The sequence below is a fragment of the Aethalodelphis obliquidens genome, unplaced genomic scaffold, assembly GCF_003676395.1.
Source record: "Aethalodelphis obliquidens isolate GAN/ISIS:26980383/991018 unplaced genomic scaffold, ASM367639v1 scaffold46, whole genome shotgun sequence".
Taxonomy (NCBI): domain Eukaryota; kingdom Metazoa; phylum Chordata; class Mammalia; order Artiodactyla; family Delphinidae; genus Aethalodelphis; species Aethalodelphis obliquidens.
The window spans coordinates 13,652,550-13,678,300 of record NW_020837990.1 but is presented as its reverse complement, the minus strand read 5'-3'; the positions used below and the strand labels follow the sequence as shown (position 1 = coordinate 13,678,300).

General features: G+C 36.6%; 1 protein-coding gene across 1 annotated transcript in view; it reads left to right on the top strand.

The window, feature by feature from the left end:
• FDX1 (ferredoxin 1) overlaps window positions 1-24,874 on the top strand; it is a 34,898-nt gene extending 10,024 nt beyond the window's left edge. Inside the window, exons 3-4 of the mRNA XM_027082367.1 lie at window positions 19,070-19,199; window positions 24,037-24,874. Of these exons, the coding sequence (XP_026938168.1) occupies window positions 19,070-19,199; window positions 24,037-24,163 (257 nt within the window). The 3' untranslated portion in view covers window positions 24,164-24,874. The remainder of the gene's footprint in view (window positions 1-19,069; window positions 19,200-24,036) is intronic.
• Window positions 24,875-25,751: the final 877 nt, after the last annotated feature.

The following is a 25,751-nucleotide window of genomic DNA, read 5'->3' as shown; positions in this document are numbered from 1 at the left end:
TATTTTGACCTTAATACTTGAAAGTATCTTTAAAATTTTTAAAAAGTATTTTTCTTTAATTTTTAAAAGGTATATATTGTAGTACACTGTTTTTCAAACTGCAGGTTGTAACCATTTGTGGGTCATATAATCAACTTAATAGCTTTCAACTAGAATTTAAAGTAATTAAAAAGAACATGTAAAAACACACCATCTTTTGTATTATTCCATGAAATGATTGTTTAGCTATTTTACAAAGTATATGTATACTAGGTTGTGATGTAAAATAGAACTCAAAATTAAAACATTCTTTTTGGAAGCCATTGGTTAGAATGATTAAGAATGGAGTCTTCCTGCCTTGATTTGTTCCCCAGCTCTGTCACTTTGCCAGCTTTGTGACCTTGGGTTAGGTCTCTAACCCCTTCATACCTCGTCTCCTTTAGGGTAAAATGGGAATAATGTTAGTATCTACCTCGTAAGGTTCCTGTAAAGATCCAGTGAGTTTATCTAAGCGAGGCTAAATAGATGTTAGCTATTTTTGTTAACATAGTTATTACTACAGGCTCATTGTTCATTATAACAAATTTAAGAAGTACATTAAAAAAATCAGAACTTCCTATAGTTTTTACTTTTCTTTTGGGGGGGAGATTTTTTTTTCTTGAATTTTAGAATTTTATTTTATTTATCTTTTTATACAGCAGGTTCTTATTAGTTATCCATTTTATACATAATAGTGTATATATGTCAATCCCAGTCTCCCAATTCATCACACCATCACACCCATCCCCCTTTGGTGTCCATACGTTTGTTCTCTACATCTGTGTCTCAATTTCTGCCCTGCAAACCGGTTCATCTGTACCATTTTTCTAGGTTACAAATATAGGCATTAATATACAATATTTTTCTCTTTCTGACTTCACTCTGTATGACAGTGTCTAGATTCATCCACATCTCTACAAATGACCCAGTTTCCTTCCTTTTTATGGCTGAGTAATATTCCATTGTATATATGTAACACATCTTCTTTATCCATTCATCTCTCGATGGGCATTTAGGTTGTTTCCATGACCTGGCTATTGTAAATAGTGCTGCAGTGAACACTGGGGTGCATGTGTCTTTTTGAATTATGGTTTTCTCTGTATATAGACCCAGTAGTGGGATTGCTGGGTCATATGGTAATTCTATTTTTAGTTTTTTAAGGAACCTCCATACTGTTCTCCATAGTGGCTGTATCAATTTACATTCCCACCAACAGTGCAAGAGGGTTCCCTTTTCTCCACACCCTCTCCAGCATTTGTTGTTTGTAGATTTTCTGATGATGCCCATTCTAACTGGTGTGAGGTGATACCTCATTGTAGTTTTGATTTGCTTTTCTCTAATAATTTGTGATGTTGAGCAGCTATTCATGTGCTTCTTGGCGATCTGTATGTCTTCTTTGGAGAAATGTCTGTTTAGGTCTTCTGCCCATTTTTTGATTGGGTTGTTTGTTTTTTTAATATTGAGCTGCATGAGCTGTTTATATATTTTGGAGATGAATCCTTTGTCCGTTGAAACATTTGCAAATATTTTCGCTCATTCTGAGGTTGTATTTTCCTCTTGTTTGTAGTTTCCTTTGCTTTGCAAAACTTTTAAGTTTCATTAGGTCCATTTTTGTTTATTTTTAGTTTTATTTCCATTACTCTAGGAGGTGAATCAAAAAAGATCTTGCTGTGATTTATGTCAAAGAGTGTTCTTCCTATGTTTTCCTCTAAGAGTTGGATAGTTTCTGGCCTTACATTTAGGTCTTTAATCCATTTTGAGCTTATTTTTGTGTATGGTATTAGGGAGTGATCTAATCTCATACTTTTACATGTACCTGTCCAGTTTTCCCAGCACCACTTATTGAAGAGGTTGTCCTTTCTCCACTGTACATTCCTGCCTCCTTTATTAAAGATAAGGTGACCATATGTGCGTGGGTTTATCTCTGGGCTTTCCATCCTGTTCCATTGATCTGTATTTCTATTTTCCTACCAGTACCATATTGTCTTGATTACTGTAGCTTTGTAGTATAGTCTGAAGTCAGGGAGTCTGATTCCTCCAGCTCCGATTTTTTCCCCTCAAGACTGCTTTGGCTACTCGGGTCTTTTGTGCCTCCATACAGATTTTAAGGTTTTTTGTTCTAGTTCTGTAAAAAATACCATTGGTAATTTGATAGGGATTGCATTGAATCTGTAGATTGCTTTGGGTAGTGTAGTCATTTTCACAGTACTGATTCTTCCAGTCCAAGAATATGGTATATCTCTCCATCTGTTTGTATCATCTTTAATTTCTTTCATCAGTGTCTTATAGTTTTCTGTATACAGGTCTTTTGTCTCCCTAGGTAGGTTTATTCCTAGGTATTTTATTCTTTTTGTTACAGTGGTAAATGGGAGTGTCTCCTTAATTTCTCTTTCAGATTTTTCATCATTAGTGTATAGAAATGCAAGAGATTTCTGTGCATTAATTTTGTATCCTGCAACTTTACCAAATTCATTGATTAGCTCTAGTAGTTTTCTGGTGGCATCTTTAAGATTCTCTAAGTATAGTATCATGTCGTCTGCAAACAGTGACAGTTTTACTTCTTCTTTTCCAATTTGTATTCCTTTTATTTCTTTTTCTTCTCTGATTGCCATGACTAGGACTTCCAAAATTAAGTTGAATAATAGTGGTGAGAGTGGATATCCTTGTCTTGTTCTTGATCTTAGAGGAAATGCTTTCAGTTTTTCACCAGTGAGAATGACGTTTGCTGTGAGTTTGTCATATATGGCCTTTATTATTTTGAGGTAGGTTCCCTCTATGCCCACTTTCTGGAGAGTTTTTATCATAATGGGTGTTGAATTTTGTCAAAAGCTTTTTCTGTATCTATTGAGATGATCATATGGTTTTTCTTCTTCAATTTGTTAATATGGTGTATCACATTGATTGATTTGCATATATTAAAGAATCCTTGCATCCCTGGGATAAATCCCTCTTGATCATGGTGTATGATCCTTTTAATGTGTTGTTGGAATCGGTTTGCTACTATTTTGAGGATTTTTGCATCTATATTCATCAGTGATATTGGTCTGTAATTTTCTTTTTTTGTAGTATCTTTGTCTGGTTTTGGGATCAGGGGGATGGTGGCCTCATAGAATGAGTTTGGGAGTGTTCCTTCCTCTGCAATTTTTTGGAAGAGTTTGAGAAGGATGGGTGTTAGCTCTTCTCTAAATGTTTGATAGAAATCACCTGTGAAGCCATCTGGCCCTGGGCTTTTGTTTCTTGGAAGATTTTTAATCACAGTTTCAATTTCATTCCTTGTGATTGGTCTGTTCATATTTTCTATTTCTTCCTGGTTCAGTCATGGAAGTATATACCCTTCTAAGAATTTGTCCATTTCTTCCAGGTTGTCCGTTTTATTGGCATAGAGTTGCTTGTAGTAGTCTCTTAGGATGCTTTGTATTTCTGCGGTGTCTGTTGTAACTTCTCCTTTTTCATTTCTAATTTTATTGATTTGAGTCCTCTCCCTCTTTTTCTTGATGAGTCTGGCTAATGGTTTATCAGATTTTGTTTATCTTCTCAAAGAATCAGCTTTTAGCTTTATTGATCTTTGCTATTGTTTTCTTTGTTTCTATTTCATTTATTTCTGCTTTGATCTTTATGATTTCTTTCCTTCTGCTAACTTTGGGTTTTGTTTGTTCTTCTTTCTCTAGTTCCTTTAGGTGTAAGGGTAGATTGTTTATTTGAGATTTTTCTTTTTTCTTGAGGTAGGCTTGTATTGCTATAAACTTCCCTCTTAGAACTGCTTTTGCTGCATCCCATAGGTTTTGAATAGTCATGTTTTCATTGTCATTTTTCTCTAGGTATTTTTTGATTTTTCTTTGATTTCTTCAGTGATCTCTTGGTTATTTAGTAACGTATTTTTTAGCCTCCATGTGTTTGTGTTTTTTACATTTTTTCCCTTTAATTCATTTCTAATCTTATAGAGTTGTGGTCAGAAAAGATGCTTGATATGATTTCAGTTTCCTTAAATTTACTGAGGCTAGATTTGTGACGCACGATGTGATCTATCCTGGAGAATGTTTCGTGTGCACTTGAGAAGAAAGTGTAATCTGCTGTTTTTGGATGGAACATCCTATAAATATCAATTAGATCTATCTGGTCTATTGTATCATTTAAAGTTTCTGTTTCCTTATTAATTTTCTGTTTGGATGATCTTTCCATTGGTATAAGTGAGGTGTTAAAGTCCCCCACTATTACTGTGTTACTGTCGATTTCCTTTTTTATAGCTGTTAGCAGTTGCCTTATGTATTGAGGTGCTCCTATGTTGGGTGCATATATATTTATAATTGTTTTCTCTTCTTCTTGGATTGATCCCTTGATCATTATGTAGTGTCCTTACTTGTCTCTTGTAGCATTCTTTATTTTAAAGTCTATTTTGTCTGATATGAGTATTGCTGCTCCAGCTTTCTTTTGATTTCCATTTGCATGGAATATATTTTCCATCCCCTCACTTCCAGTCTGTATGTGTCCCTAGGTCTGAAGTGGGTCTCTTGTAGACAGCATATATATGGGTCTTGTTTCTGTATCCATTCAACGAGCCTGTGTCTTTTGGTTGGAGCATTTAATCAATGCACGTTTAAGGCAGTTATTGATAAGTGTGTTCCTATTACCATTTTCGTAATTGTTTTGGGTTTGTTTTTGTAGGTCCTTCTCTTGTGTTTCCCACTTAGAGAAGTTCCTTTAGTATATGTTGTAGAGCTGGTTTGGTGGTGCTGAATTCTCTTAGCTTTTGCTAAGAGAAAGCTTTTGATTTCTCCATCAAATCTGAATGAGATCCTTGACAGGTAGTTTAATCTTGGTAGTAGGTTCTTCCCTTTCATCAGTTTAAGTATATCATGCCACTCCCTTCTGGCTTGTAGAGTTTCTGCTGAGACATCAGCTGTTAACCTCATGGGAGTTCCCTTGTATGTTATTTGTCATTTTTCCCTTGCTGCTTTCAATAATTTTTCTTTGTCTTTAATTTTTGCCAATTGGATTATTGTGTGTCTTGGCATGTTTCTCCTTGCATTTATCCTGTATGGGACTCTCTGCCTTTCCTGGAGTTGGGTGGCTGTTTCCTTTCCCATGTTAGGGAAGTTTTCAATTATAATCTCTTCAAATATATTCTCATGTCCTTTCTCTCTTTCTTCTCCTTCTGGGACCCCTATAATGCGAACATTGTTGCATTTCATGTTGTCCCAGAGGTCTCTTAGGCTGTCTTCATTTCTTTTCATTCTTTTTTCTTTATTCTGTTCCACAGCAGTGAATTCCACCGTTCTGTCTTCCAGGTCACTTATCTGTTCTTCTGCCTCAGTTATTCTGCTATTGATTCCTTCTAGTGTAGTTTTCATTTCATTTATTGTATTGTTCATCTCTGTTTGTTTGTTCTTTAATTCTTCTAGGTCTTTGTTTAACACTTCTTGCATCTTCTTGATCTTTGCCTACATTCTTTTTCCGAGTTCCTGGATCATCTTCACTCTCATTATTCTGAATTCTTTTTCTGGAAGGTTGCCTATCCACTTCAGTTAGTTGTTTTTCTGGGGTTTTATCTTCTTCCTTCATCTGGTACATAGCTGTCTGCCTTTTCATGTTGTCTATCTTTCTGTGAATGTGGTTTCTGTTCCATAGGCTGCAGGATTGTAGTTCTTCTTGCTTGTCCCTATAGTCTTATCACACAGAGATAACCACTAACAGAATCTTTTTCCCCTGATGCCCCAGAAATACAGAAAATTTAATGCCAATACAGTCTTCAGTAGTTTGATAAGATTTCTGCATTCATTTATACAGACTTAGGAGAGAAACTTTAAAGATCAAGGATCCTAATGTGTCCAGAAATTTTGGCATGTAAATACACATTTGAGATAAGCTAAAATAGGTTCACAAAAGATAGAGTTAAAATACTCAGCCACTTTCTAGAAAAAAGATGAGAGAAATGCAGTCAAGAAGTCTGAAATATTATGTTTATGAAGAAGAGGTTGTGATAACAACATTATAGGGGCAACTATTTAATTCATTTCTAAAGTTGAATACAGGACACCCTTTACATATTGCCTTTGTTATAGTCATGCACATAGGTGAACACCATATGCAGATGAGGGTGGCCAAGTACAGAGTGTCTGTACAGTTTCTCCCTGGATGATCTTATCCCTTCTGTGACCTTAAATCCCATCCAGATGCTCATAGACTCTTTTTTTTTTGTATAAAATTTACTTTATTTAACATCTGTTTTGGCATATAATTGCCTTACAATGGTGTGTTAGTTTCTGCTTTATAACAAAGTGAATCAGTTATACATATATATATGTCCCCATATCTCTTCCCTCTTGCATCTCCTTCCCTCCCACCCTCCCTATCCCACCCCTCTAGGTGGTCACAAAGCACCGAGCTGATCTCCCTGTGCTATGCAGCTGCTTCCCGCTAGCTAGCTGTTTTACGTTTAGTAGTGTACATATGTCCATGCCACTCTCTCACTTTGTCCCAGCTTACCCTTCCCCCTGCCCGTATCCTCAAGTCCATTCTGTAGTAGGTCTGCAACTTTATTCCCATCTTGCCCCTAGGTTCTTCATGACAATTTTTTTTTTTTTTTAGATTCCATATATATGTTAGCATACAGTATTTGTTTTTCTCTTTCTGACTTACTTCACTCTGTACAACAGTCTCTAGGTCCATCCACCTCACTACGAATACTTCAGTTTCGTTTCTTTTTATGACTGAGTAATATTCCATTCTATATATGTGCCACATCTTTATTCATTCATCTGTTGATGGACACTTAGGTAGCTTCCATATCCTGGCTATTGTAAATAGAGCTGCAATGAACATTTTGGTACATGACTCTTTTTGAATTATGGTTTTCTCAGGGTATATGCCCAGTAGTGGGATTGCTTGGTCGTATGGTAGTTCTCTTTTTAGTTTTTTAAGGAACGTCCATACTGTTCTCTGTAGTGGCTTTATCAATTTACATTCCCACCAACAGTGCAAGAGGGTTCCCTTTTCTCCACACCCTCTTCAGCATTTATTGTTTGTAGTATTTTTGATGATGGCCATTCTGACTGGTGTGCAGATGCTCATAGACTCTTAAGTTTACATTGTTAGCTCAACCATTCCTCTGAGCCCTGGACTTATAGATTCAACTTCCTACTTTATGTCTTTTCTTGGAAATTGCACAGGCATTTAAACAAGTCAACATATTTAGACAGATTTTGATTCTTTCCCCCCCACTGAAACTTATCTTTCTGAGAATCTTTTCTGCCAGTAGCGAGCATCACTCAGGTGCTCCAGCCTGAAACTGGAGAGCGTCTTTTATTCTTTCTTCTTCCCTATCCTCTACCTTCAGTCCACCAGCAGCTCCTGTCAGATGTGCTCCATGTATGTCTCCAATGTGTCCTGTGTTCACCATCCCTGCAGTCACTACTTGGGGCTGGCTAGTTACTATGTTCCAGGAACTGCACTACTCTGCTTCTGCTCTTGAGCCCAGCAGCTAGGGTGATTCATCATAATGCACATCAGACAGGTTCCTTGATTTAAAGCCATGAATAACTTTTCATTTAGGTTAAAATCCACATTCCTTACCCTAGCCTAAAAGGTTTTGCATTAATGGCCCCATCTGCCTTTCTTCCTCTTCCCCATTTCTCATTGTTCTTTCTCTCAGTTTGGCCACACTGGCCTTTTATCAAGAGCTGAACTCACCCAGAATTTCTAGCTTGGAGACTTTGTTCATGCTTTGCATTTTCTTCTGCCTGGGACACTTCCCTCTCACTCCACCCTGAATATCCTGTATGTGTTTGCTGGTCTCAGTTTATCTTATATTGTAATACTTCCTTAGTGGGCCTTTGCCCAACCACCCAGTCCAAAATGTTCTTTCATTACCCTGAACCTGTTATTCTCCATCGCAGCATCCTGTTCATTTTTTTCATGGCATTTATCACAACCTGTTAATTGTATATTTGTTTACTTGTACATTTTTCTCCTAAGAGACTGTGATGAAGTATAAAATCATCCTTGTTTTATTTATATATGAAGTGAAGTAGTGAATGGACAAGTGAGTAAAAAGGGACAATTGTAAATTTTGGAAGCAATAAATTTATGAACATTCCTTTCCAACTTTTAAGTTAATGTAGATTTTTTAGATGATCTTTAAGTTTTCAGAGTATATTATAGTATTCTGTCACTAGGGGGCAGTTACACCTCTTTGATCAAATTTACCTAGTTTATTATCTCAGACTTTGTTTTTTTCTTAAATATTATGTATTTCCTTCATGGGTCTGTTTGGAGGGAAATTATTCAAATTGGGTGACCCTGATAATGATCATATAAATCTCTATTTGTATTATGTTTATTGACTCCTTATTAACATACTGTATTTCCAGCTCTGGTGGATCAAGGTTTACTCTAGAAAATTAGGTTTTATATTTTTATATAGTTTCATATTTTTAATATATAATATTTCCACATAGCTATCCCTTGGAGTTTTGTTTGGGAAAGGGGTTAGGCAGTCTGTCTTGTCAGCATCATTACAGATCTCCAAATTATCTTAGTATGGTTACACACACAAACGAAACAATCTTTTCCTGGTGGAAAACTCTCAAATTACATGAAAGGAGCAATAGTCTGCAGATAGCTAATTTTCTTTGGGAATAGTTTTATGGCAGGAATTTCTAAGCTTTTGTGCAAAACCTTAGTATCGGTCTTTTTTAAAAAAAAAACACCTCAGTTCAGAGTTTTATTCATCATCAACCTTGAAATTAGCCAGTAACCATGTCTTACTTATTCTTTTTTTTTTTTTTTGCGGTACGTGGGCCTCTCACTGTGGAGCACAGGCTCCGGATGCACAGGCTCAGCAGTCATGACTCATGGGCCTAGCCACTCCGCGGCATGTGGGATCTTCCTGGACCATCGGCAGGCGGACTCTCAACCACTACGCCACCAGGGAAGCCCCATGCCTTACTTATTCTTAATGTAATTTTTAAATTATGCAAATTTGAAATTGTACAGTTTAACAATATTAAGGTTCTTACTCTAGTGAAATCAGAAATACTGTGAAAACCAAACCTTTTGTCAAGAATCCCATAATTTCAAGCTGGCAGGCTGTGCGAATTATAAATTTTATATTTGCTTCCATGCCTTTTACAATTGTAAACAAATACCTGTCAGCCTTTGTCAGTATCATGTGAACTGTGCTGTTTCCAGACATCTGATGTCTGTGTGATTTCTGTTGACTGTAGTGCCGATATTTTAAACTGTGGTTATAATTTAATATCATTTTAAAGCCTATGACAGTTTCAGCCAAGCATTCATTACGTGTTAATGCCGAAAAATGCATCCGAAAGCGAGTTATTTTGGGACAGAAGTTAAATATGACAGAATGCAATGAAGAAAGCCAAAAACCTATCATGATTTGTATTACTGTTAATTTAGGAGACAGAACTGAATCATTAGCCAGAATGCCAGCAATATTAAAGCAGCACTAAACTGTACATACCTTTAAGTTCATGACAGTTGTTGTGTAACTAAGCAAGGATGATGGATAAAATGCTGGCATCAGGGGCTAATACGGCTGTAATGTGTCCCTAAGTCAGTTCAGATTATCGTCTGTTGTAAGCCATGGAATATCTTTGATTATTTGAAATGTGGACATAGTAATGGAAAAAGTTTCACTTCAAATGTTTGTTCTAAGTATATTTTGCAACAAAAATATGATATGAGGATTATAGATTTACAAACTATAAGAACCCACTCCTTACTTTACATTTTGTTTCATTGAGAATATAATTCGAATTATGAGACTTCAACAATTTCAAAATCTTTGAGAATGTATTCCTCATAAAATGTGATCACTTTATGTTTAATATATGTGTATATATCTCTATTTACATATGTATATACACACATATGTACACATTTCCCCTATTAATTTACTCTTATGTAACCAACCACTTATAAAGACACTAAAAGCTGACAGCTGTCAGTGCTGCTTTGGGGCTGTATATAAGCATAAGTCACATAACTTTTGCACTTTCAATCCCCAACTCTCCACATGTATTATTATATCGGTGTACCCATATTTTGATCAGCTATCAGTTTTAGATTGAAGGTTCTATAGTTGTTGCTTTTGTATCCTTTTTCCTTTGGTAGGTTGCCTCCCACTGTGTGTTTTGTATAGTTGTTCCCTGTGTATGTGATAAGCATAAAAAACAACAAACACTTCCCATTTTAGGGATAGGTTTTGTTTACCAAATCCATTTTCAGGTCAACTAGTTGGCATTTGGAATTTGTTTTCCGATGGAAATACTGTTATACATGGTGGCTAAATTTTTCGGGCCAACCCACAGAACCTGTTTCTTCACAACTAACTTAATCACCATTTATAGCCTGGCTTCTATGAGAAAATGCATTGCAACTTCTAACTTTTAATACCAGATCAAGAACTCCTTAACTCCTTGGGCCCACCTACTGCACATACACAATGCACACACCCCACATACACTATGGGGACTCCACTTTGCAGTCTGGCATTGGGAATATATATACTGCTGATTTTCAATGCAGATAATTTCATGTTAGATAGGAGCCTGGGAATTCTGTGATGCTGAAAAGGAGTTAGAAGATGGGGCCCAACAGGAATCTCATCCACTTTGTTCTTGCCTATAGCCTTTGGGTTGTGGCTCTAGTGGAGTTGGGAGCAGCAGGGACGTTCAATAACGATGTGAACTCTGTTCAAGTGGGATATAGAATTGGTGGCAGCTCCCGTGTTTTAACTGAAAACAAGTGGGCAGCTGTGGTGCAAAATCAGATGCTGATAAAGGATATCTATGAAAAGCCTACAGCTAACGTCATGCTTAATGCTGAAGAATGAAACGTCTTTCTCTTAAGATTAGGAACAAGGCAAGGATGTCTGTTCTCACCACCCTACTAACATCATGCTGGAAGTCTTTGTGTAATGAAGCAAAAAAAGAAAAAAGAGGACTTCCCTGGTGGCACAGTGGTTAAGTATCCACCTGCCAATGCAGGGGACACAGGTTCGATCCCTGGTCCAGGAAGATCCCACATGCTGTGGAGCAGCTAAGCCCGTGTGCCACAACTACTGAGCCTGCACTCTAGAGCCTGCGAGCCACAACTAGTGAGCCCGTGCGCCACAACTGCTGAAGCCCACGTGCCCTAGAGCCTGCGTTCCACAACCACTGAGCCCACCGCAACTGCTGAAGCCCGTGCGCTCTAGGGCCTGTGTGCCACAGCTGCTGAGCCCATGTGCTACAACTTCTGAAGCCCGCACACCTAGAGCCCGTGCTCCACAACAAGAGAAGCCACCACAATGAGAAGCCTGCGTACCGCAGTGAAGAGTAGCCCCTGCTCACTGCAACTAGAGAAAGCCCGCGCGCAGCAATGAAAACCCAATGCAGCCAAAAATAAATAAAATTTTTAAAAATAAGTAAAATAAAATAAAAATAAAATAATGAAAAAATAAAAAAATTAAAAGGCATACAGGTTGAAAAGAAAACTGTCTTGTTTTTAGATGATTATTTACATAGAAAATCACAAGGAATCTATTAAAAAAATCTTAGAACTAAGTGAGTTTAGCAAGGTCCTAGGATACAAGGTCAACACACAAAAATCAATTGTATTTCTGTGTACCAGCGATGAACAGTTGGAAACCAAAAAAATTTTTAAAAGAACATTTACAAAAAAAAGAACATTTACAATAGCTCCTCAAAATGAAATTTTTAGGTTTAAATCTAATAAAATATGTATAGCATCAATATCCTGAAAGTTATATAACTCTGATGAAAGAGAGCAAAGACCTAAGTGGTAGAGAGACATACTGTATTCATGGATTGGAAGACAACATAGTAAAGATGTTGATTTTAGATTTATAGATGATGTATAGATTTAATACATTTCCTATTAAAATCTCAGCAGGATTTTTTCTAGATACAGACAAGCTGATTCTAAACTTTTTACAGAAAAACAAATGAACTAGAATAGCCAAACAATTTTAGAAGAGAAAGATAAAGCTGGAAGACATATGTATAGTACAGATCTTAAAACTTGATGCTACAGTAATCAAGACAGTGTAATATTAGCAAAAACATAGACATGTAGATGAGTGAAATAGAATTAAGAGTTAAGTGGTAGACCCATTAAAAATATATCTAGTTGAGTTCTTTTTTTTGGAAGAGCTTTACCGAGATATAATTTACATACCATACAGTTAACTCATTGAAAGTATACGTTGTTTTTTAGTATATTCAGAGAGTTGTGCAGCCATCACCATGGTTTTGTTTTATTTATTTTATAGCTTTATTGAGATATAATTGACAACTAACGTTGTATAAGTTTAAGGTGTACAACGTGATGGTTTGATACACATCTCAGTTGCAAAATGATTACAATAGGGTTAACCTCACATCATTCCTTTTTTGTGTGTGTGTGGTTAAAACATTTAATATTACTCTCAGCAAATTTCAAGTGTATAATACAGTATTATATCTGTAGTCACCATGTTTTACAGTAGATCCTCAGACCCTATTCATCTTATAGCTGAAAGTTTACACCCTTTGATCATCGTCCCCATCTCCTTTAGCCCCCACCACTACTCTCTGTTTCTATGAGTTTGACTTTTTTAGATTCCACATATAAGTGGTGTCATACACTGTTTTGTCTATCTCTGTCTTATTTATTTCACTTAGCATAATCCCCTCAAGGTCTATTTATGTTTCACAAATGGCAGGATTTTCTTCTATTTTATTGCTGAATAGCATTTCATTGTGTGTGTATCTGTACACACACACACACACACACCCCACATCTTATTCATTCATCCATGGACATACACTTGGGTTGTCTCCATATCTTGGCTATTGTGAATAATGCTGCAGTGAACATGGGAGTGCAGATATTTCTTTGACGTAGTTATTTCATTTCCTTTAAATGTATGCCTAGAAATTGGATTGCTAGGTCATATGGTAGTTCTATTTTTAATTTTTTGAGAAACCTCCATACTGTATTACATTGTGGCTATACTCTTCAGATCTTCTGCCCATTTTTAAATTGGGATGTTTGGTTTCTTTGATGTTGTTTTGTATAAGCTGCTTATATATTTTGGAGATTAATCCCTTGTTGGTCGTATCATTTGCAGATATTTTCTCCCATTCAGTAGATTGTCTTTTCAATTTGTCAGTGGTTTTCTTTGCTATATGCAAAAGCTTTTAAGTTTAATTAGGTTCCATTTGTTTATTTTTGCTTTTATTTCCTTTGCTTTATGAGACAGATTTAAAAAGTATTGCTGTGGTGTCAAAGAGTGTTCTGTTTTCTTCTGGGAGTTTTATGGTTTCAGGTCTTACAGTTAGGTCTTTAATCCATTTTGAGTTTATTTTTGTATATGGTGTTAGAGAATGTTCTAATTTCATTCTTTTACATGTAGTATCCAGTTTTCCCAGCACCATTTACTGAAGAAACTGTCTTTTCTCCGTTGTATATTCTTCTTTGTCATAGATTAATTGACCATAGGTGTGTGGGTTTGTTTCTGGGCTCTCTATTCTGTTCCATTAATCTATGTGTCTGTGTTTATGCCAGTACTATACTGTTTTGGTTACTATAGCTTTGTAGTATAGTCTGAGTCAGGGAGATTGATATGTCCAGTTCTGTTCTTCTTTCTCAAGTTATTTTGGCTCTTTGGGATCTTTTGTGTTTCCATACAAATTAAAAAAAATTTTGTTCTAGTTTTGTGAAAAATGCCACTGGTAATTTGACAGGGATTGCATTGAATCTGTAGATTGCCTTGGGTAGTATGGTCATTTTAACAATATTAATTCTTCGAACCCATGAACACAGTGTATGTTTCCATCTGTTCGTGTTGTCTTTACTTTCTTTGATCAGTGTCTTACAGTTTTCTGAGTACAGATCTTTTACCTCCTTAGGTACATTTACCCCTAGGTATTTTATTCTTTTTGATGCGATTGTAAATGGAATTGTTTTTCTTAATTTGTCTTTGTGGTTCGTTGTTACTGTATAGAAATGCAGGCTGTGACTCCAAAGGCACAGCAACACAGGGGAGTTTCTTTTGGATGGCGAACCTATTTTGTATCCTGGTTATGGTAGTGGGTACACAAACTTATACATGTGTTAAGATTCATAGACCTGTATACCAAAAAGGCAAAAGTCAGATGCTTATTAATTGGGGAGCGCCCTCTAATTACCAGACCAGGAAACAAATAAATTGGCAGAAATACCCATCATGAAATCATGAGATGAAAAAAAAACAAAAACGGAGTAACTTTTTCTTAAAGTTTTCTTCTCACAGTTTTAGGCTCACTTTTAAAATCTTTTTTCCTCCTAATACCTTTTCAGAGACATGTCTTCACTGTTCTCTAATTTTTTCTTCTTTTTTATAGAACATATAGTTTAAATCTAAGGAAAAAAAACCCTCCAAAAAACTGCTCAGATTGTCTTGTTATTTTGGAGTTTTGCAGGATTGACTATTTCTTCTTATAAGTACTATCCACAGGGTTTGTAAATCTTTGCTCCACATTTTTTTCTGTAGTGATACTTGTACCACTATATGACCATATGTGTCTCTGGTTCAGTGGTAGCCATCTTATGCATGCTGAGTTGATTCATTCTGAGTTTTAAAGTTTCTATTATATTTGAGTTTCTTCCTAGTACAAAGAATAAGAAAAGCATACCTGTTGACAACTTGTGATAGAAAAAGTTTGAAAAGAACTGTAAAATAAGGAATCCTGAGCATGGTGCATTTATCTAAAGAATAAATATGGGACTAGAATGTATAATAGAAACTTGAGTGTAGGAACCAAAAGTTAATCTTCTGTATATATTCAACATTTGTCAAATTCTTACTAGAATACTCTCTTCAGCTCTGAACTTGGCAACTTAAGCAAGATGTGGAAATAATTGGCAAGGTTCCTGAGAGGAGCAATGAAAACTATTAGAGAATGAAAATAAAGCCTTTAAGAGAAGGTTAAAAGAATTGAGGTTTCCTAGGGAAGAAAGTGAAGAGCTGGAACACGGATGGTAACTCTTCATTTTGACTGACCAGGTGGCAAAAAAAAAGGAATGTCCTAAATTTTCTGGAGGGATTTATTAGCATGTGAACTTTACTCTGCATTCCGAGATGATTGAGACCATATTGTATGCACTCGCTTCTTCCCTGGGCTTTTCTCATGTCACACTTTCTGGTTCTCTCTCTAGCATTTGACACATTTGTATTTTGACTCCTTTTCTTGGAGGGGGCGGGTCTCTCCTTGACTCAGTTTCTTATCTTTCTTTTCCTCTTTTTCCCCCTCCTCCTTGGTGAAATCTCATGACTTTTGCTTCTGTCTTGTTCATGTCAAATCCATCCTTTACACACAGGCACCAGCAAGAGCTATCCAAAATAAACATACCATGTCACTTTCCTACTCAGAATCCTTTAGAATCTTCCCGTAACTTCAACAGCAACCACTGTCCTTCAGGGTCTGGATCCAGGAGAGGGGCAGTGAAGTGACGGGTGCTCATAACCCCTGGCCAGAAACATCTCTGTCAACCCACCCACTACGAGCATGCTAGTTTACCCACCGTGTCAGGAAACAGGGAGTGCGCTTATAGGACAGCTCAAGCTCCTTAGGAGAGCATGAGAGACCTCCATGCTTGGTCCCCTGTCTGCCTCTATAGCCCCTAGCACCGCATCCCACCCTGGACTGTGAGTTTTGTTTTTTTTGCATATTCTGTTACACATGGCTTGCAGTTCTCAGGATTTGTCTTTTTTTAATAATAAAAATATGAAGGGAGTTATAAGCTTTTTAAATTAGGAGCGTTGCTTGGTATATTTTATAAGGAGGTTTTACATACTTTTTAAGACAAAAGATGCTGGATTTCCTGAATTTTGTCCCATAGTATCTTCAGAGCGATTTGCCATTTTAGTTTTGAGTTTGTCTGGATTGGGTATTGATGAGATAAAAACAGAAAACAAAGTTAGTATATATTTATTGAATACTAGGGAACAAATCCATTAAGAACTGTAATTCTTCTTTGTGGAGTCATAAAATGTTAGCGAAAACAGGCCCTTAGATATCATCTGCTTCAGTCTCTCATGGTACAGATGAGAAGAAAACTGAGGCCCTTGAGAGGCTTGCCCAGGACATAGCAGACAGTATGGCAGATTCATCTACAGCCCAGATGGCCTCAGGGTTGTACTACACCAGTTCTCCTTTTACTGCAGGGGTTTCCTCCCTCCCTCTCCCTCCCTTCCTTCCTCTCTCTCCCTCCCTCCCTCCTTCCCTCTCTTTCTTTCTTCCTACCTACCTACCTATCTGTATTTTTTTAAGCAGAGGAAGCTTACTTCTTTTTAAGTAAAATATATCCATTTACCTTTTTCTGTGAAATGCCTCATATTTATACAAAAGTAGAAAAGGAAAGTGCTTGTTCAAATAACCAATTGGTGTGGGTATATATTTGTGTATTACATAAATGTACTGAATATATGTATATATATGTTTATATATTTAATATTCACATAAGGTGAATTAGATTATTGAGTGGCAGGAATTCATAGTTGATTCATTTAACTTCTTGGGTTTAATTCTTACTCTTACATTTAAAAAAGTTGAATGACTCTTAAGTTTCCTTATAACTTCCAAATCATAATAATTACCAACACTTGAATAGTTCTTATTCTCTACCAGTCAGTTGTGGTTGCAAGTACATATGTTAAGTACACACTTATATGTAATTCTTGCAACTATTATGTGAGGTTGGTACAGTTACTATTGAGGAAATTAAGGCAGGAGGGTGTAGTGGCCCAAGGTGATGCCATTAGTAAAATGTGGAGCTGGGATTGAAGCCAGGGAATCTGGCTCTACAGTCCATGCTTATGGCTCCTGTACATCACTATATGGTGTCTGTGCTTTATCTTGTTACTGCTTTGAATGAGATTTAATAAAAATGAATGTTTAAGGAAGCCTGTCTCTTCTTTCTTGATGTTTTAAAAAATAAAATATGAGTAACAAGTGTTTAACTTATAAAAGAACAACGCTTTTTAAAATGATAAATTCATTCTGAGGAAAATTAAGAAGTTCACTAATTATTGATAGCAGTTTTATTAATATTTTATATAGTGTTTATTGACCAAAAGAATCTAAATCAAACTGAAGTTACTCCTAGGACTCTATAATCTTTACAGTTGTATAGTGGCTTTAAAAAATATTATTCAGAAACAAACCAGAATAACTTTTTTAGGTAGAATTTAATGAGAACATGATTCTGGATGATTCTGTTTTGTCAGGTCCTCTTCTGGATGCTGTATTTTAAGAAAAGCCCAACCAGACTGAGGGAAGGGATTGAGAACTATGTCATTACGTAAGAAAAATTTGGAGGGCCTGGTTACGCTCAGCCTGGAGAAGAAAGAACATTCTCAAATATATGAACAGCTGTTGTTTAGAAGGATTCACTAACTAAACTCATAGAAACAGAGAATAGAAAAGTGATTTCCAGAGGCTTGGGGGAGGTTGGGAAATAGGGAGGTGAATAGGTAAAAGGGTACAAAATTTCAGCTCTGAGATGATTAAGGACTGAGGATCTAATGTAAATCATGGTGACTGCAGTGATAACACTGTATTGCTGAGAGAGTAGAACTTACATGTTCTCACTAAAAATAAATAAGTAAATATATGAGGTTACAGATGTGTTAACTAAATGAGAGGAGTCCTTTCACAGTGTCTACGTATATCAAATCATCACGATGTATGCTTTAAATATCTTACAATTTTATTTGTCAGTTACACCTCGGTAGAGCCAGAGAGAAAAAACAGATTTGACTTCATGGGATAGAATTGGAGCAGTAGGTGGAAAGTTACAGAGTGACAGACTTTTAGCTCAGTAGAAGCTGAGTGTGAAATTGGCTGGCTTAAGCAGTGAGGATTTCTTTGTCAGGAAGTTTTCAAGCAAAAGCTGGGTAACCCCTGGGAAAAGGATTTTGCAGAGCAGATTCATAGTTTAGTTGGACTAGGTGACTTTTCAGTTCCCTTTTCACAGTCCTTGGCATATTAATATGCACTCAATAAATAACTGTTAAATTAGTGACTTTTAAAAACATGGAACGGGAGAAATATTCTCTATTTTAAACCAGTGTGACTCTCTTTTTTTAATGTACAAAGAACTCTTTTAAAATTAATTAATTTTTGGCTGCGTTGGGTCTTAGTTGCTGCACGTGGGCTTTCTCTAGTTGCATCGAGCAATCTTCATTGCGGTGTGCGGGCTTCTCATTGCGGTGGCTTCTCTTGTTGCAGAGCACTGGCTCTAGGTGTGCGGACTTCAGTAGTTGTGGCACATGGGCTCAGTAGTTGTGGCTCGTGGGCTCTAGAACTCAGGCTTAGTAGTTGTGGCACACAGACTTAGTTGCTCCACAGCATGTGGGATCTTCCCGGACCAGGGGTCAAACCCGTGTCCCCTGCATTGGCAGGTGGATTCCTTACCACTGTGCCACCAGGGAAGTCCCAAACCAATGTGACTCTTAAAGTGACTTATTTGATTCTGTCCTGATTATAAGGAGAGATTGAGAGGGAAAAATATTTAACTTTAGATGTCAGTTTGGTTACTTTCTGGTTCCTCTTATATACTGTGAGGCATTATAAATTGTGTTGCGCTCTCCAGGAAACGGTAAGTAACTTGCATAGCTGTTATATAAATCATTACTATATAAGTTTAAAATGCATACATTTTTGTATGTATGCATATCTGAGTTTATTAACTTGTAAGCTCTTTGGTATTAGGATTTGTATTTTTATGTTTCCCCTCACAGCATCTAGTTCATACCTTTTAAAAATAATATTTGAAAGTGATTTCAAACTGTGTGTGTGTGTGTGTGTGTGTGTGTGTGTGTGTGTGTGTGTGTGTGTGTTGGGTATGGGGGGGTTGTCCCTAATTCTTATTCAGAAATAAAGTCCTATCATTGATGTATGCTAATGCTGATTTTTAAATTTAGAAATTATTTAATTAATTCAAGTCAATTTTGAATTGTGTTGAATGTAGAGGGGAGCATATTCAATGTTTGTTGCTTTTGTAGGTGCATGTGAGGGAACCTTGGCTTGCTCCACCTGTCACCTCATCTTTGAACAGCACATATTTGAGAAATTAGAAGCAATCAGTGATGAGGAGAATGACATGCTTGATCTGGCATATGGACTAACAGATAGGTAAGATTTTTGGACCACTTCTGTTGTAATAATAATATAGGAGGATAAAAGTTTTATTAGTTCATGTCTGTCTCTGACCAGAGACATGTAATACGCATGCATGTAATAGGGTCTCCCAGTGTAGACAGATAACAGTCACAGACTTTGAATATCAAATATGTGACATTTCTCTTATGTATTCTACAGTTTAACCCTTATGAAACTTTTAACAAAAGTAAAAAAAAAATAATTGGAAGTATTAGAAGCATAAGTTCTAGATCCTAATAAATCTTCTTTCATCTATTTTTATTCCAGGAATTAATATTTATCACAGTTTAATGCGTTGGGATTAAATTTAATGCTTTTTATGGTATTCTTGAAGGACAGATTTGATAATTGAAAGAAATTATAATGGAAAATTTTACCTACTTGAGAGAATACAATTTTTAAAAGAACTTAATATATAATAGTAATTATGTTAAAATGAATACTTCTGTTTCTAACTGTACATTAAAGTAAATTAATCAGAGCTTATTCTTGTTATTAATAAGTAGAATTACTCTTAAAAGTGGTAAGATTTATAGTAGCAAGAGATATCAAGTGATACCTTATTTTTTTTTTAATTATCTAGTCTTTTGGTTTGAGTTAGGGAAGATAGGTAGTTAATTTACTGTTTCAAGGGACAAGATAACAAGAGTTTATTTAATTAAGGTTGGCTTTGGTGTTTAACTGTAATTTGGTGGCCCTAATGAAAAATAGTTAAAAAAAATAAGAAATAATAGTAATAATAATAGCTTTATTTCATGTGTATCATGTAACCACAATTCTATTAGATCCTTAAGATAAACCCTCTTATCTAATAATCCTCAAAAAGTTTTTAGGTCATTGGTATTTATTGTGACTGCCATCTGCCTGTCTCCCCTCACATCTTCAGGTGCCACATTCTCTATCAACACCTCCTTTTTTTTTCCTAAAGGATAACACACAGAATACACTCAATGTTGTGTTAATTTGGTTCTGAAAATTGTTTCTTTCAATGTGAGGGGTAAATCATAGCTAACTGCTTGCCCTTTTATTCAGGTGAAATTTGTAGGCGCATGTAACAGATAATATTCTGAATGAAAAGAAAAAAAAATGAGAGGAAATGGAGAGCTACATTTAGGAGAGATCCATGAGTGTGAGAAGATACAAGAGACCTATTGTAAATGTAAACTAGCCAAGAACTTTGATAATAAAATTCAGAAGTTTTAGAACAAGATAATGGAAAGCAGGAAATAGCTTTTATGGCATTTTATAGCTGATATTCTTAAGTACACAGAATTTTAGTAGAAATGCTTTGTGGGGAAAGAGTATAATGCTTTTCACAGGTAGGATTTAGAAAACACTGACATATTTGGAATGAAAATAATTTTGTTCAAAGATAGTAACTGCGTGTAAACTTCTATTTCTAGGGTTCCATATACTTCCAAACAAAGAAACAAGGAAACTCAGTCTTTAGTTCTTAGGTTTATTTTATTTATTTACTTACTTACTTACTTATTTGGCTGCACCAGGTCTTAGTTGAGGCACGTGGGATCTTCATTGCCACATACGGGATCTTCATTGCAGCATGTGGGATCTTTAGTTGCAGCATGTGGGATCTTTAGTTGTGGCTTGCAAATTCTTAGCTGTGGCATCCATGTGGGATCTAGTTCCCTGACCAGGGATCAAACCCGGGCCCTCTGCATTGGGAGCGTGGACTCTTAACCACTTGACCACCAGGGCAGTCCCATAGGTTTATTTTTAAAATTAAGTGCTATGTAAATGTCTATAATTTTTAAGATAAAACAGCATCATTTTAATGTTTACTTTAGGGTGTACTTAACCTTGATTAATGATGGCTTGTTGATACACGGGTGCATATGGCACTTATTTTACTGGTTACATGTCTCCTTTTCCCCATTAGAGCAGGGGCCATGTCTTATTTCATCATTGTGTCTCCAGTGCCTGATTCACAAAAGGCGTCACCAACTGTTTTTGGAATTAGTGGTTGGTAGAGAGATTCAGGAATTATCTGTGAATCTATTTTTGATGGTTGTCATTGCTCCCTGCTACCAGTTTCCATGGATAATCTACACAGAGGCCTCAGTTTCCATATTTGTAAAATGAGGATAATAATAGTACCTACCTCATAGGGTTGTTGTGTCGTGTCAACTAATAAATGTACGTGAAGCTCCTTGAACAGTGTCTGGTGAAGAAAGCATTCATTAAATGGTTGTTGTTGGCATTCTGACTATAATAATATTAATTCAAATGCCGGAAACTTACTATAATGCCTAAAAACTTAACAAAGATTATTTCTAACCTTCAGAGTTAGGCAGTAGTATCACCATTTTATAGAACAAAGCTTAGTTCTTGTGGATTTGCTCAAGGCCACACAGCTAGAGAATGACAGAGCCCTGGTTTGAATCAGTTATGTTAGACCCCAAAACCCTTGGTTTTTTACTATTTGAAGCTTCTTCTCTGCATTGAAAACCAAACTTTAGAATTAAAGTTAACGTAACACCTAGTATATTTCCACTGTCAGGTGTATATGGAGAAAATGTCTTCAAGGTTTGCACAAGTGTGAGATTTTGTAGGATTAATAGTGAAATCAAGGAAGACTTGCTGTCCGTCTCCTTCTGTAGAAGTGTAAGACACTTTCTACACTGGTAGACCCTAGAGCCAAAGACCTTCCAGGAGGAAGTAGGGGAGTGAGAACAGCCACAGTGCCACTGCCTTATCTTCTAGGGTTATAGAACCAGCAAGGGCTTTCGGTGCCACCCCTCCCTGTGTTCCCCCACACAGTTCTTGTTCTTCTGTTACTACACTTACTTTATTCTGCCCTGTATCACTGGTAGCTCTTTCTGTCCTGTTCCCCTTACTAAAAGTTCCTTGAAGGCTAGCATTACCCTACTCATCTTTGTATGGACACCAAGAGTAACCAACAGTCTCTCTAGGGCTCACCGCAGTCCTAATGAATTTGTCTAAATTGGCTTGCCTTATTTTTTCTCTTGCAGACAGAGCTTAATGCATAATTGAATATTGTCAGGGCTGTTTCTATTCAACAAATAGGAATTATTGGTAAAAGGGGATTTTTTTCTATCAGCAATCAATATTTCCCATGGCAGTAGTACTTACTCCTTACTCAGAAACCTCCCAGTGGTCCCTCATTGCTCACCAGTAAAAACCTGAACCCCTTCACTGGTGTTCAGAGCTGTCCATGGCTTGGCCACCTTTCTAGCCCATCACTCCCCTGTCCTCGTCTGGCCTGCACAGCAGCCAGGCCAAAAACCCATATTGCCTCAAACATGCCTTGAATCCCTATTAGCTTTGCCTCAAATGCCTTTCTCCTCTTAAGTTCTAGCCAGCCTTCAAAGCCCATTAGAAACACCATCTCCCCCATCAGAAGTCAGTGCTTTCTCCTCAGCCCTTTCAGCTTTCTCTCTCTGTGGCATTTGTCAGAGTCTCTCATGTTAATTATCTGCAAATGTGTCCCAGCTCTTCTATTTGATTGAAAGTTCATGCCTTAATACTGATATTAGCAACTAATCCTTATGGCAGTCCTGTGAGGAGCCCACTTATTATCCATGTTTAGGATGAGGTTGGGAAACTAATATTTGGCATGGTTAAGAAAGTTGCTTGTGAACACGTCATGTTCAGTGCTGGATTCTGTACCACTGGTCTGTTTGGCTCTAACCCCTGCATCCCTGGCACCCAGCATGTAAGAGGTGTTCAGTAAGGATCGAAGTGAGTTGCTGTTCTTTTGCAAACCCACTGACATTTAGTTCTGTGCCTTTTGATGCTCAGTAGGTGCTTGCTGAATATGTTGACAAAACCAAGACCTACATACCACATTCCATCAAATTGAAGGCAGTTTGATTATAAGACTAATATAGTATTTATTTTTATGTGCCATTAAGAAGGAAAAAGCTCTGCTGATTAAAATATGGTGTAAAATGATCTTATCACTTAACGTTTTATGCATATTGAAAGAGCTATTTATACTAGATTTAGAACTATTTAGACAGATTTGTACATCACTGTTTTAAAAGGAAAATATAAATAAAATTGGTCACAATACTGAAAAAAATAAAAGAAAATGGAATTACAGTTATTCTTCCAATGACAAATATTTACTTTCCTAATATCAATTTATGCTGGGTCTCTGTATTGTTAATTTTTGTTTTGTAATCTTTTTGGACTTATTTTGAATGGTAATGAAATTCAACACATAATATTAACATACTTCCCATAACTCAATTGAAGAGACACCTCTGATGTGACTGCTACCTCACAGTGTAGCTGTGATTGTAAGATGGCATTGATTTTAAGATGCATTTGGTTTCAGAGATGTTAAAATTGTGGGAAAAATATGCATCTGATAATTGATGACTTACATCTATGTGTTTATTCCAAATTTCTTGTTTTAAAGGCTTTAAAAAGTGTAGCTTTCTTTCATAGACTGTATGGTTTTAATTATCTGGGAATTGATTAGTCATTCTCTTGGCATTGCTAAAACCTCAGTTCTCTCCTCCACTGTTGTGCCTTCTCATCATTTCATTGCTTGTCAGTCCTGTCACCAAAAAAGCAGTAGTTCCAGTGAAACAATTAGTAGAAAGATTAAAATGAAGCTTTGGCGTATCACACTTTTTGTTTTTCATATTTACATTCTGTTATCCTCTAGTTGAAAGGGTTGGATGTATCTTTTTCTACTTAACGGAAATTTAAAAGGTAAATAAATCCCTATGCTTTGGGTAAGAAAAGGTCCTGGTAACTGCATTGCTTTGTGAATAATATATACTTAATACTAAATCATACTCCCCCCCTTTTTATACAGATCGCGGTTGGGCTGCCAAATCTGTTTGACAAAGGCTATGGACAATATGACTGTTCGAGTACCTGATGCTGTGTCTGATGCCAGAGAGTCCATTGATATGGGCATGAACTCCTCTAAGCGAGAATAAATAGGAATATTTTCACAACATTTTACCTATTTTTATAATAATTATTTCTTAATGTAATTAAATGAGAACATGGATGAATGCATTTATTATTATGACTAGATTTATTACTTTAATTCACCTTGTGTAACTGCTGAATTTTGTAGTTCTGAAAGAATGTCATCTTTATTTTGATTAAATTATAAAAACAAATCAAATATTAGAAAGTAGTTAATATGATAAAACCTTATATATTTTACCTGTGTTTGATTAGCAACATTAGCAAAATGTTTTCACATAAATCTTATGCCTACTTACCTACAAAATAGGTTAAAAAAAGGTATCATTATCTCTGTTAGACGTGGTGGAGGCAGAGATGTAAAATGGCTTGTCTAGGGCCATACAACAAATTAGAAGGTCAGTATTAGAACTGTATCTTGTTATTACAAGTTATGTGTTGAGATCGAAAGTGGAGAAATTAGGAATATCATAGCTGTAGTTAAATGTGAATGTGTATGGATGTGTATTTAATTGCTCAGTAAGCTGATTAATTTCAAAGATAGGTATGACCTTATAAATCATTATTCCAAAATTTTGATTCAGTGAAAGCACAGGTAATGTGCTGAGCAACGACTGAGCACAGGTAATGGAGTGCTGTCAAAGATGTTTGGTGTCAGTTCTGACTGAACTGGAGAAATAAACTAAAAATTACATGTCTTTATTTTTTTATCCTAATCAGAATGGCCTGTCTTTGTAATCTTTTAAAAATAATGCCTGTGACAGAATGGACATCTTATGGATTAGGTTTTCTCTGTCCTGAGCTGCAGAAGGAAGCGAGTGGGCTGCCATCCTCTCGGTGAGAACAGAGCCTCACAGTGTGCACTGAGCACGATGGGCACAGTCCTGGAAGGGGGTGGGCTCGAACACCTCAGATCACTGTCTGTGCATGGCAGACCTTTGTACTTTATCTTTACTGTGAATACACTGGTAAATGATAATAAAGGGGTACAAAGTATGCTCTTGGAAGTATAATAAAACATTAGTTTGGACTAATGGTGGGAAAGGGCAGAAAAAACTAGTTAAAAGTGAATTATAAAGTTGAGTTAGCTTCAGGTACATCTGTGCACTTTGAGCATTTGCACAAATATTTGTCAAGTATGGTGTTGGACCTACAACGTTGTGTTATGTCCATTGGGGTACAGAGATGAACACGATCAGGAATGCCCTCAGGGAGCTCACCTTTTTTTTTTTTTTTTTTTGCGGTACACGGGCCTCTCACTGTTGTGGCCTCTCCCTTTGCGGAGCACAGGCTCCGGACGTGCAGGCCCAGCGACCATGGCTCACGGGCCTAGACGCTTCGCGGCATGTGGGATCTTCCCGGACCTGGGCACGATCCCGTGTCCCCTGCATCGGCAGGCGGACTCTCAACCACCGCGCCACCAGGGAAGCCCCGGGAGCTCACCTTTTATTAGGAAAAGATAAAATATATGTATGCACAAATCATTTGCTTCAACTAAACTGACCAATTTGCCAAATAGAATACTTTTAAACTAATTAACATGTATAAAGTGATTAAGGAAGAACTCAGGGCTTCTAATGTTCATTTGACACT